The sequence below is a fragment of the Calidris pugnax genome, unplaced genomic scaffold (assembly GCF_001431845.1).
Source record: "Calidris pugnax isolate Ruff unplaced genomic scaffold, ASM143184v1 scaffold39, whole genome shotgun sequence".
Taxonomy (NCBI): Eukaryota; Metazoa; Chordata; class Aves; order Charadriiformes; family Scolopacidae; genus Calidris; species Calidris pugnax.
In genome coordinates this window covers 8,181,097-8,194,715 of record NW_015090828.1, presented here as the reverse complement: position 1 = coordinate 8,194,715, position 13,619 = coordinate 8,181,097, and the positions used below count along the sequence as shown (strand labels likewise).

General features: G+C 37.4%; 1 protein-coding gene across 3 annotated transcripts in view; it reads right to left on the bottom strand.

The window, feature by feature from the left end:
- The window catches only part of CCAR1 (cell division cycle and apoptosis regulator 1), a 32,739-nt gene that overhangs the window by 7,387 nt on the left and 11,733 nt on the right, over nt 1-13,619 (bottom strand). For 2 of the 3 annotated variants that reach the window (XM_014940490.1, XM_014940491.1), the window contains 13 exons: nt 12,583-12,715; nt 12,159-12,320; nt 11,483-11,708; nt 10,096-10,209; nt 8,515-8,681; nt 7,600-7,810; nt 6,707-6,790; nt 5,709-5,894; nt 3,950-4,141; nt 3,212-3,445; nt 2,754-2,865; nt 2,457-2,498; nt 964-1,046 (listed from right to left, as the gene is read on the bottom strand). In XM_014940490.1, the coding sequence (XP_014795976.1) occupies nt 964-1,046; nt 2,457-2,498; nt 2,754-2,865; nt 3,212-3,445; nt 3,950-4,141; nt 5,709-5,894; nt 6,707-6,790; nt 7,600-7,810; nt 8,515-8,681; nt 10,096-10,209; nt 11,483-11,708; nt 12,159-12,320; nt 12,583-12,715 (1,946 nt within the window). The remainder of the gene's footprint in view (nt 1-963; nt 1,047-2,456; nt 2,499-2,753; nt 2,866-3,211; nt 3,446-3,949; nt 4,142-5,708; nt 5,895-6,706; nt 6,791-7,599; nt 7,811-8,514; nt 8,682-10,095; nt 10,210-11,482; nt 11,709-12,158; nt 12,321-12,582; nt 12,716-13,619) is intronic. The other variant, XM_014940492.1, reaches the window with a different exon arrangement.

The window sequence follows — 13,619 nt, the reverse complement described above, 5'->3', positions numbered from 1 at the left end:
TGGAACACTTGCTTTGAAAGTGAAATCCCCATTAACACATAATGAATGAGCATCCAGCTCTCACAGCTACAGCAGTTCTGAGGACTGTGTTTTCCCATTATTCCTAATACCACACCTCCTATTTTTCCTTGAAGAAAAAAATAAAGATAACTAGAAACTTGTTTTACTCTTGCACTTAATAAACATCCCTTCTCCCAACCATACATTTGACTGGAACACTTGCTTTGAAAGTCAAATCCCCATTAACACATAATTAATGAGCATCCAGATCTCACAGCTACAGCAGTTCTGAGGAATGTGTTTTCCAATTATTGCTAATACTGCACTTCCTATTTTTCCTTGAAGAAAAAAATAAACATAACTAGAAACTTGCTTTATTCTTGCACTTAATAAAGGAAAGTTTAAGTATAACAAATCAAACTCATTCTGCTCCTTAACCTGAACTGTGGAGGCAAGCTGCTGGCCTTATGACACAAAAAGCATGCATTTTCCTGCAGGGAGATGTAATCACATCACATAACTATTCTGAACTTCCCAACTGCAAAGCCAGTTTATCAATATAAGCTTCTGCTTTTCTTAGGTAAGAAGTTGAAAATAAAATATAAGCTTCTGCTTTTCTTAGGTAAGAATACAGAAGTTGAAAATAGTAATTGATAAAATAATCACATCTGCTGCCTCCTATGTGCACATCCAGCATTAGTTGCTCACATCTTTCAGACAGATCAGTGTCTCAAGAGAGTTCTTCCAACAGCTTTCACACAATGAACTTTAAAATATAAGTGAAAGTAGGGTGGAAGCACCTTACCCAAAGCTGTCACACGTTCCCTAACTTCTATATGCACTCAGTCAAGAAATGCTGAAGGAATCCAGGAGTGCAAACAGGTCTTATGAAAATAGAGTTAAGCTCTAATTAGGACACCTCTAACAAGGTTATATGTAGTTGTTAAGAAAGATGTTAATTACTTTATCTTTAGACGACCTCTCTTTACAATGCCTATTGCCCTCTCTTCTGTCCTCACGTTTGTTCATTTCCTCTTCATCCCGGTCTGTAAAACAGAAAGAAAATTAAACATACCCCCAGCAAACGACTTCATAACCATTATCTCAAAATATGCACGTCCATTGAAAAGGTTCGCATAAACCCCAAAATATCTGAAATTAACGTATTTCCCTGAACAATAAAACAAATAAATGGCATTTAAGTGAGTCTGTTAAGTTTTGATTCTTCTCTGGTCTTATTTCAAGATAAGCCATTTGTCATTTTCCCCCCTGTGCTTCTCACACAGAGGATAGAAGAACCGAAACAAAAGCTAATTAGGCCCAAATGAGTGCCACCAATATCACCATCTATTTAAGTGGTGTGCAGAAAATTACAATTCTCCCTAATGAGGCTTGGCAGAGTCTGCATTCAGCTACGGTTTTTCCTACGAGGACAAAGTCAGGACTATTTACTTTCCAAGACTTTATATCATAAATTTGTATCAGCTATATAATTAAAAGCATGTGTTTAGACTCACGTCAAGAGTGACGTGTTCTTTGATCTTTGTTCTTTGACCAATTTCTTTGATTCTCCAAGAAGTTACAGATCACTTCATCGCTGATTAGGTGTCAATTACAAACCACAAGGGTTTTGTTTAAAGGTAGAGAGTAAAACTAAATTTAAAAATCAAGAGAGAAAGAGGAATATTGACAACTGCAGGGACGGGTTATGTCATGCAGCTCTCTACCTTAGGTGCAAGTCTTTGGTCAGAGAATCATGTGCCAAGTTCAGCTTTAAGCTCACCTTCTTATGAGGAAAACTTTGGAAAAAAACTGTGTATCACAACACTTGTCTGATTTTGCCAACATGTTTCTGAGAACTAATAGCTTTCTCCTGCACCTCCATAGCGTGTTGGATTGTTCTCAGCAACTCTTACTGGGAACTGCACAAGGACAGATTATGGGAAGTAGCAGCACTTGTACAGAACAGACAAGTCCAGGGCACTCTCAGTGCCAGATTATAAGCAAATCATAGTTATTTTGGAAACCACAGATTAACACCGATTTTTTAAGGCTGGTGCAGTACTCTGCTGAAAAAACAATGGAAAATGCTGGATAGAAAACACTGGGACTACAGTATCTAATAAATTCAAACCCATGTTTCTAGCAAAAGCTCTCCACAGGGGGACAAAACCCCCAAAGAAGTACAAACCAAAAAGCACAGACCATGTCTTAGACCTGTCTGAATCCCTGAGCAGGGAAAGAGGGCTACTGCTGCTCCCTGGGGACAGGAGAATTCCCCAGCCCCTTTCCCCATTTCTTCCACCCAAAGAGAAACCAACTCTGCATAAAATCACGTGAAGAGCAACCCGCTCTACATCCTGGCCTATGAAAAACAGAATGACATTGCAGAACTGAGGAATAGGAAGTTAGGCACTTAAAAGTGGCTTGGTTTTTCAGAGGTGCTGAATACTCACATCTCCTACTGACTTCAATGGGAGTTGCGAGTGGTCTGCCTTCTGAAAAAAATAAAACCACTTCTATATGCATGCCTTACTTTGAGTACCACAGCTAGATTATGTTAACTATGTTCATAAAATGCCTAGCATAAAGGCACTTACATTTTAAGTCGATCTGGTCAGAATTACTAAAATAAAATTAGTCTATCAATGCAATTTTAAATTGTCTAGTTCCTGTGCATTCTCCAGCTTCACAGAACATACTCAGTGGACATAAAAAATACCAAAAGCCTCAAAATCCATAACTCAAGATACCTTCATCTTCGTCTTCAGCTTCTTCTGCCTCCATTGGATCATATTCTTCCTGATTATTGTCTTCTTCAGTTTCTTCTTCATCTTTAGAATCATCTTTCCTTTTATCTTCCCTCTGTAATAGAAGGTCCTAAAAATTTATCCAGTCAGAACTAAAACCAGCAAAGTAAAAACCTCTCTGCCCTTCATTCCAAATTTGCATATGTTTATATTTAGTCACTTAAAAACCCAAATATAAACCTCTGATATAGCTGAATGTTAAAATGCCCCAATACAACTGTAAAATTTTAGAATTACTGAATGTGATTGAAGCATATTTAAATAGATCAACAGGTCAAATCAATTAACTATCACTACAAAACTTGACAAAGCAATCAAGTAAAATTTAAGTAAATAAATAAAATAAAACAGTTTAATATTGATCCAGACAGGATAGTATTTCAGAAGAGCCAGCTGCAGACCTTCTTTTCATCTTTATCTTCTTTTTTGTCTTTATCATCTCCAGATTTTCTCCTCTTAGGTTTTGGATCATCTGTTTCATCCTCTTTTTCTTCTTTTTTTTCTTTTCTCTCATCTTTTTTGCTTTTTTTGTCTTTTTTGTCCTCCCTCTCTGGGAGAGAAATCAGCGCTTTGTAAATTCTGACACCAAAATCTCTCTGAAGCATTTCATTGAAGAGCTCTGCAAACAACGATACCTGCACATATAGAAGAATGAAAAAAAAAAAAAGAGAAAAAGTTTTAAAATATATATTAAAAATTTTCACACTTGTGATTAAATAGCTATGAGGTGCTCTCTCACTAACTTTCACCATGTCAGAATTTTATGTGGTGTCAGATTTCTTACTATCTGCTTTGAATACAGAAGCTTTAAGCAACTTGATAAAAATGCTTCTTTCCTGTACAGCGTAGTTTAGGACCCAGACTAGCTGCATTAATTTTTAACTCTGTTCCCTATTTGAAAACTTCTGCATTTCTTCTGGATATCGTACAGTGACCATACTCTGTTACTGTAAAACATGCTGAAAAGTGAGCAATGCTTTTCTAGGTATTGCCAACCAATAATAAATAAATAAACCAACTTATTTAAGTTTTATTTTGACATGCTATCATAAACTTTTACAATTTAAGAATACTGCGGTTATCACACAGAATTAAAAAGAACCAAGAGTGGCTAACTGTAAGTAGCATAGCTAAATTACCTCAAAGGAATGTTCTTTATTATCTTCTAATCTGTAGTCCAGAAGAACACTAAGAGACATGATGCTACAGTCAAACTTCCCACTCTTTGCTGCCCAGTTGGGGTGTACAATGATCGCTGGTTCATCAGGCAAGATATATCGTCTCTCCCGCCGCTGACGTTCCAGTTCTTCTTGACGTTTTCTTTCCTCTTCCTAAAAATAGGGGAAAAAAATAACATACAGCATATTCCAAAGCTGAAGTTTCAGCCTATACATTAGTATTTATGACTTACTGCTTTGAAGAAAGTGAAGGAAAGCCTAAGCTGCTGAATGCAACACAGAAGACAAAAGTCAGACTAGAATTTCCAGAACACTGGAACACTCGCAATAGACAACTGGAAACCTGAGTGACACCAAGCAGGACAGGCAGGGTTGTTCAGCCCACTGTCAACAAGCACCTTCCAACTATCTCATGGTGCTGACTGTAAAATGTTTACTCCACACCGGAAGGACTCAAGCTAGTTCACATCTAGAAATGCTCCTGAGGGGCATTCTGTTTCTTTAAGGGTGTTTTTAGAACTATACAGGACAGTAAGCTGCCTTATTCCTTACATAGGAAGAATAAAGGCTTCATACAGCATCTTACAAAAGAGACCCAACACAGCATTTACAACTACCTGATGACAATTTACTCTGCTCTTTTGCTTATGGGAAATACAATCTCTATAGATACAATTGAAGGAAATCAAACAAAAGATTAAAAAAAGGTAAAATACCAAGAGAAATACTAAAGTCTTATGACTATAGAAAAAAAAGTCAGGGCAGACCTTTTGCTTTTTAAAAAAGGCAAGCACAATCAAAACTCTCTCCCCAAATCTTAAAGGAAACTGCATCAAGAAACCCCAGGATAGTTGAAGCCCATCCAAGCTGTGGGAGAAGGCAGCGACTTAAAGAATTAGCAAGCACGTGGCCCCTACTCCCTCAATGAGATTTCCACAGATATAAAGCATTTCAAATCATCCCATATTGGTTTGGTAATACAGAAAAAGGCAGATTTAAAAGCAACTAACATACATACAATGCGTTCTCCAGACATTTATGCCCCTTTTCTGTGGTTGAGCTTTGGCCTTATTGCACAGATCTTGTTTATCCTTGTGAAATAGGAAACCAAACTAAGTAGCATCAAACTACCAACTGCAAGAACTGAGGAACTTCAACACACAGGAAATTTATCCAAAAGCAAAAACTGAAAGCTTCAGAATAAGGGAAAACAAACCTAAGCAAACCATTAGCCACGTGAAGAAATCTATTTGAGACACCACAACCTTTTATAGACTGGAACCTGCCCTCCTCCCATTTCCACAGTAATTCCCTAAGCTTTGTAGAAGCCAATACAACTAAGCAGCTGCTTTTCATGTAAGTTTAAGAAGTTAAAATCTTGTTAAGTGTGTTCACCTGTTCTCGAGCATGGTTTGTCTCAGAAGTTTGGGATTTATTTTTCCTTACATTGAAGGTCTGACACCCTTAGTGCAGCTGCACATTTCAACTAACTTTGCTGACATAAAGAAATTCAAACTCGCCAAGATTTCATTCCAATTCAGCAGCTCAAGATACACCAAGAGTTCCCAGTACAGTCATCCGAGAACTACAAAATTCCAACACAACTAGGCATAGTCCTGTAGTTTTTATACTTACATATATATGTATACAATTTTTATAGATTATATTTTATGTAATTATGTTTTATTAAGACTTAAACAAAATATGTCCAAAGCCTAACCTCTTTGTCATCTTCAGATTTCCTATCCTCCTCCTCTTCCTCTTCCTTCTCAGACTTCTCTAGCTCCTTTTGCTCTTCTTTTTGTTCCTCTACTTTCAGCTGCTTTGTCAGTCGAGCTATCAACTGAGATTTCAGTCCTTTCGAGCTAAGGGTTCGACTTTCTAATTCTTTGCGAAGGTCATTTACCTGGCAAATAAAAGCTCTGTAAGTGGTACCAACCAGTGACATTACAAAACATGTGATCAGCAGAAAAGGTGAAGTAAAAATAACATAAAAGAACTGAAAAGTCAACTGCATTTTTAAAATCTGTACTGAAAAACATTCTCCATTTAAAGTTGTGTTCTCAAAGAACCCCTTTTTGAGGGTCTTTTCACAGGGGCAGGGAAAGGATTTTACTACAGTAAACCAGTTTATTACTATTAACCCCTTCAAGGAAACTTGCTATTACATCTCCTGACATACATTTTTTGTATAATTATTGCTTTTTTAAACTAACATTAAAGTATTTTAGGCACTACGTTTTTTTAATACAAGTAGATACGACCAGATTACTGCAGAATTTTCATTTTCCAGTTAACGTATCACATGTGATACACACACTTTAACTGTACAAAGTCCAAAAGCTCAGAACAGTTTCAATTAGCTTAATTCACTTATTAAAATGAGAAGTCACACTTGCATACTGTGTTATCACATCTAGCATACAATCAGCAAGGAAGATAAAACATCACTGAGGGTCTTTTACTGAGGTCTTTCACACTTGCATACTGTGTTATCACATCTAGTATACAATCAGCAAGGAAGATAAAACACCACTGAGGGTCTCTTACCCTCAGTTAAGGGGTACAGCTGTATTTTGAGTCTGGCCTTAAAAATGGAAATACACAATAGAATCACATTTTCAGCTTTTACCCTCAGTTAAGGGGTACAGCTGTATTTCGAGTCTGGCCTTAAAAATGGAAATACACAATAGAATTTTAAGTAAAAGTGTTAGTTACCTTCATTGTTTTGGGATCCAGTTTAGACCAGTGCGTAGGTGTAGAGATCTCTTTAGCCTCCCCATCATCCTTTTCCTCTTCATCCTGACAAATAAAATTTAGAAATTATCATTCAGAAAGCTTGAAAGCATTTCAGTTATTTTTTAAATTCTGTTGCTGATCTGTGCAAGGTCACAACTGTTTCAGATAGTCTTCTCCTAAAGTTATTATTTAGACAAGTTCACACACACATTCTACCACTTTATAAATGATCACAGTGCCACTCAGCCAATACAAGCCAGATCTGTGGAACACAAAAGGGTGAAGAGCAACACCACAAAGAATATCGGGGTTACACAGACACTGCTGGTCTCCACTAACCACACAGTGTGTGATCTCCCCCTGGATTTTTAATCCCCCAAGTTACACTTTGTTCAGTCAGACCTTCCCTTATTCCAAGATGTTGATCAGCCACATGGCCTGAAATTCAGATGTTTCAGACTAGTGTTTGTTCAATTTCAAATATCACGATTAGAATTGGCCACAAGAGAGAATTTAGAAATTTTAGAAAATGGCAAAATGTTGAAAGACAGCTATTCATAAACTGCATCTCACTCAACAACTGGTCCCAGATTCCAGCAACTACGTCTATGATAAAAAAAATTTTCTGCGCATGGTAAGCACAATTAAATTCCATTTGTGGTATCAGCATACACATTTAAAAGTTAGTGAACTAGCTGAAATAAAAATAAAAACCAACATTCGCTACACTGCTGAAAGCTGGTTTACCAGTCATTGTTACCAGTTATGTTCCTCCTATGTATGTATGTTGTGTAGTATGTGGTGTGCATTTTGTGCCTGTGTTCCTGTGCCTGTGAGAAGCAGAAATAGAAAAAGGGATTAGCGTTCAGTGCCTGTTCTCCATCAGCCTCCTTGCGTTCACCCTGAAGCTTCTCGACCAGCTGCTGCTTGTATCCTCGGGAGAGGGTTTCCCACTCTGAGCGGGTGGGAAGGCAATGCCAAACATCCGGGAAAAATAAAACCACTGTCTCCACATGAGCTGGAACTGTACGCCCCTTGTGGGTCTCCTCAGGGCGATGGTAGCGAATCTCTGCAAAACGGTACCTGTTGCAAGGGAAGAAGCATGTTGGAAAAAAAATTCTACAATACATTTTCAAGAGCCTAGATCACTTGTAGCACATCAAGTAAAGAAACTTTGCTGCAAGACCTTGAAGTTTGTCTAAAGAAAAAAATTATGGAAGCCATATTTTCTCTTTTGACACGTTTGCAAAAAGGTATCACGATGGAAAAGGAGGAAAGCCAACATAATTCTTTTTTATATAACTTGTTTTTTAGCACATGTAGGTTTGACGCACAAATAAAAGTTGTTGAAGCACTTCAAATTTAGCATACAATACTCTCCTAGTATTAGTAAAACCCCAATGAGTGTTAAGACGGGACAAAAACTCATCAAGAGAAAATATGGCTATATAAAGAACGGCTATTTATTTATAACAAAAGAACAATGAAATGAAGTTCTCTTGACGATCTTCTCCAGCTATGCACAAAATGAAAAATATTTTCAACACACATTCATTAAAAAAATTACAGCATAACAAGTCAAAATAAATTCTTAATGTAGTATTCAGCACAGTTGGCACCCATCAAGCTTATTACAAAACAGAACATCCTTTGAGTAGTTTACCTGCGCTACCAAGTGCGGCTGACAAAGAAAAAGAGGGGTTTCCATATTTTCATTTTTTTTTTAAAACTTCTGGTATCAGACAAGTATTTCTACAGTGTACTTTGCTTTGCAGCACAGTACTTACCATTGTGTGCACACACTTAAGTCAATCCCTGTAAGAGCCTTGCAACAACGAATAGCCGTCTTTATCAGCACGGAAGGGTCCTTTTCTGGATCAGGTCCATCCAGTGATGGGGACCAGTGTCCTCCAATAGCCATAGCTTCATCTTTGCCTTTCATACCCACTAAAAACTAGACAAAAAGAGTCTTCTCAATGTTCCCCTACTAGGGGTAAAGAGTCATTTTCCCAAAGCGCAAAGAGTATTTCATAATACACACACTGAAATCTGCAAATAAACTGTCACATTATTTTGAAATCTGAAAACGAAAGTCAGTCAAGAAAGAGTTCAGTTATTTTTTTCCACAGCATATTTCAGAAATGGAATAGGTTTAAAACATCATCACTCATTCTTGTTCGCAAGACTTTCCATCAAGTTTCTTTATTGGTATAGGCTTGTACCTTTGCAATTAAAAGCCTTCTAATAGAAGAGACAAACAGATACTAATTTAAATGATGTTCTTAATTACAATACACATTTATAGACGTTCCTGCTTAAAAACAATAAAGCAAAGCTACTAAAGATAAGACCACATGAGCATTATACCTACAAATCCAAGTACTCCCATTTGCTTTAAGATGGTGGAGTTTAATTGGAAAACAACTCTGTATTGTCCTGAAACTTCACAGCACTTACAGGTTGTGCAGTTTAACAATAGTTAAATTTCACTTAATACAATCGTTACTTAACTAGTGCTTCATTTGTGTTCTTTCCACAGCTGAACCCTTAAAAGAAGTCTAAGTGCTTGTAAAAAAGAGGCCAACAAAGGTAATTATTATATAATTAATACAGATTTTTCCAAACATCTACTGAGTTTGACTAAGGTGAAGAAAGCAGTAAATATGAAAACAGTAAAGATGGAGTTCTAATAAACTGGAAAAAGAATTTGCATAAAAACTAGATCTCTTCAGAGGAAAAATGAAGCCATTATTTAGCTGCCTACAAACCCCTCTCTTATCAATAAATATTTTAAAGCTCTATAACCAACCTTTATTTGCCAAAAGTGTCTGGCATTGAAGCATATTTACCTTTACAAGTCTAGCAGGATGCTGAAATCCTTCACGAAGTTCTTGGGGATCTTCAGCCAGGGCGCATGACTTGTGGTAGAGATCTTCCATGCTAGGACTAGCCATCAACATCACCTGTTGTGGAAGTCAGATGAGTCTTGTGAAGGTCTCCCACTATGACTGGTAAACAATAACCCCAACTTGCAACCACATACATACCACTACTTTTTCCTTCATGTCACAAAAAAATCAGGCAAAGTAGAGGTAAAATAAAATTGTAGAACTGAGTGTTAAAATGTCTGCCAAGGGCCCATTTCCCTCTGTCCCATAGGTAAGGTGAAGAAAGCAGTAAATATGAAAACAGTAAAGATGGAGTTCTAATAAACTGGAAAAAGAATTTGCATAAAAACTAGATCTCTTCAGAGGAAAAATGAAGCCATTATTTAGCTGCCTACAAACCCCTCTCTTATCAATAAATATTTTAAAGCTCTATAACCAACCTTTATTTGCCAAAAGTGTCTGGCATTGAAGCATATTTACCTTTACAAGTCTAGCAGGATGCTGAAATCCTTCACGAAGTTCTTGGGGATCTTCAGCCAGGGCGCATGACTTGTGGTAGAGATCTTCCATGCTAGGACTAGCCATCAACATCACCTGTTGTGGAAGTCAGATGAGTCTTGTGAAGGTCTCCCACTATGACTGGTAAACAATAACCCCAACTTGCAACCACATACATACCACTACTTTTTCCTTCATGTCACAAAAAAATCAGACAAAGTAGAGGTAAAATAAAATTGTAGAACTGAGTGTTAAAATGTCTGCCAAGGGCCAATTTCCCTCTGTCCCATAGGGATGCAATGTGGATCTTATTAAAAGAAAAATAAAATTCTGAAAGCATGTAAAAGCAACATCCTTCGTGTGTTACCACTAAATGCCAAACACCTTGAACCAAGAAGCAGACCAAATATGTTTCTGGTTTCGGTAACTGACTCCTACCATTTTATCATAACCACAAGAGAACTGACCAGCACATTCATCTGCATCCTCACAGCACCCCATTAGCCCAGTGAAATTTAACAAAGTTGCTTTACATCCTAAACAGTTCAGTACTATGAAACAGGATGCTACTCCTCAGTTACTGAATATATTTTGAAGCTTAGCCTTCTGAAAGAGAGCTCTTGCTCTGCACCACTTGAACAGAAAAAAGCATCTTCTCTGATACTTGAGCCAAAGCTTTGACGTTTTTATACAAAGAAGGCAAGTAAAATTAAGTCTTCCAGAAATACAAGGGTTAAAGGCAGTTTTGTTTCTAAATCTATCCTTAATAAGAAATACTTCTAGAACAGATTGACCTAGAAATCTCAGACCCATTTTAATGAAAGACCTTTCTAATGGAAGACATTTTGACACTCGGGTCTTTTATACATCATTACAGCACTTGATGCAGTGTTTTTGGACATTGGTATAATCCCAATAGGCTCAATCTACTTTCAACAAAATAAGTAAGCATTGAGATAAATACGAAAGAAGAAATAAAGTATCACTAAACAGAAGAGCACAAAACTGCACAGAAATGGCCCCTGAAGGGGGGAAGGAGGAGGAAGGAGGGGTCCGCTAACTATTCAGAATTAATTGCCTAAGAGACATTCAAAGATCTTGCAGGAGCTGGAATTCTTTCCTATAATCCAGAGAATGGAAGTAAAAATACTCAGTAAAAATAATCTTTAAGACAGCTCTAGTAACAGAAAAACAAACTGAATTTCAGTCATGATTCCTTAAGCTCTGCAAACTAGCTCTTTACTGAAAAGTTTAAAGTGCTGTATTTTGTTCAAATCGCTGTATTTTCAGTTCAATGACGCTCACTTTTTCACCCTATTGTTAAAGAAATTCCTAATGAATAGTCATAATACTGGAAACGGGTACAAACCTTTGCACTGTACAGATGATCAGCGTCAGGTGGATCAAGAACAGCAGCGTTTTTATCTATAGGATCTACTTCTCTATGCATTACGTAGAAATTACAGTAGTTTCCCAGCTGAAATGGTCGAGACATAGGGAAAGCATCCACCCACGTAAACTGAGCATCAAAGAAATCGCTTGGGATATACAAGTTCTGGTAACGCCGCCTCAGCTCCATCATATCACAGCTACGACTGAAATAAACAACATTGTTTGAAAGAGACAGCAATAAAAGAGCCACTAATAAAGCACATAATTAAGAGGTATGTTAATCGGAAAGACAGTCCCTGTATATTTAATTCTATAAATACTATATATATAAAATGTAAAGAGCAATATATTTCAGTGTCATGGATTGAAGTTTAAAAACAACTACTAAGCACTCTTCTGATCATAGTGTTCGCATATTAGGGAATATTTATTAAACAGTGTTATAAAGGTATTTTGCAGTAGCATTCAAAAATGACACAGAACATAGGAAAAATTTATCATACAAGGTTCTCAGCCATTACATATTTGATCTTTCTTTAAAAGTTGAGGTCATCATTTAACACTCACTACAGACACGCGTGCTGACAGGGCTCACAGTACTCTGCCCACAGCTGAAGGGAGATGTGGGTAAACATCTGGCACTACAAACATACCAGTCCAATGAAAACTTGGAAAACTGAACCGTGTAACGAGGAACAACACGTCGCAGTCTTCGAGGCGACCTCTCCCTCTCCCGTCTGGGTGATCTCTCTCTAGACCGTTTTCTCTGGGGTGATCTTTCCCGGGACCTACGTCTCTCTCGGTCTCTTTCACGACTTAAAAAAAAAGGCACACAAGATACAAATGTTTTTTCAAGCTGGTAACACAGAATGGTTTCTAGCACAACAGAAGCTACAGCTGTCAGAGATGACTCACAAAAAGGAGACATGAGACATTCCTCACAGTTTGTTACAACTCTTCACCAATATCTAGTGGTAAAGCCACTTGTGCACGTCACTGACTCTGGAGCAAGCAGCTCGGCTCTGTTTGAGGACAGGTTTTTACAGAACACTGTGATTATAGTCTTCTACAACATACCTCCTGTCATCTTTTCGGTTTGGCATAGGGTCTCCTCCTCTGTCATTCCTCCCAGAAAATCTGGATGGTGGGTCTAATCTTCGAGCTGGTTGAGGCTGTGAAACCAGACGAACAGGGGGCTGTAACAAACCACCTGAAACAAAAATTTACAAGATCAATACATAATAGGAGGCAACTATCTGCACCTTACAAACATTCCTGCTTGACAGTTGTTCCACTTATGTACATTTTCTAAAGTAACTCTACAATCAAATAAATCTATTTATTAATAACACCCACCCCAAGAAACTTCAGGCACCGATGCAAACTGAGACTACAGTAAATGAAATTGGTTTAAACACACCTACAATCTAGGCACATAGAAGCTATCACAGTAAATAGCTAAGCCTTTTCTTGGAAAAATAATTTGTTTTGAGATAGATACACTACCTACTCGCTGAATTAAAGAAAACATAAAACTTATTTTTGAGGCTATTGATAGGTAAAAACAATTAGCTTCCTGAAAAATTACTCCTAAACCAGCTTATTCTACTGCTGCACCAATCCCCCAGCACATTCTTTTTCTGTCTCAAGATGTTTAATCAACTGATTGTAAATGGAGCAAACATTACTAAACACCAACAAACAACTAGGACTAATTAAATTGTAATAAGCATTTATCCAAAACGGTTAAGCTTAGGTAGCTGATACCTTCAGGTCTTCTCCCTTGGCTTCCACTGTAAGACAAGTCTTAATTTTATCTTACTATTAACCCTATTACTAATTCAGCAGCCACTCAAAATTGGCTGCAAACCCACAACCACCTTTGGTTTAGATCTGCCAGGTTCAGCCGTGTTTCTGCTCTCAAATGCCAACTTGGCTAACTGAAATTAGCCACACAGAAATACAAAAAGTAATAGTAGATTAAAAAAAAAATAGTTTTAACAAGACAACTTTGTGAAACCTGATCTTGTTGAACACTCCAGAAGTTGCTGAAGAACTACATTGCCATTAACACTTTCAACAGCCCAACCTGTCCATGAAAGCGTCAGAATAAA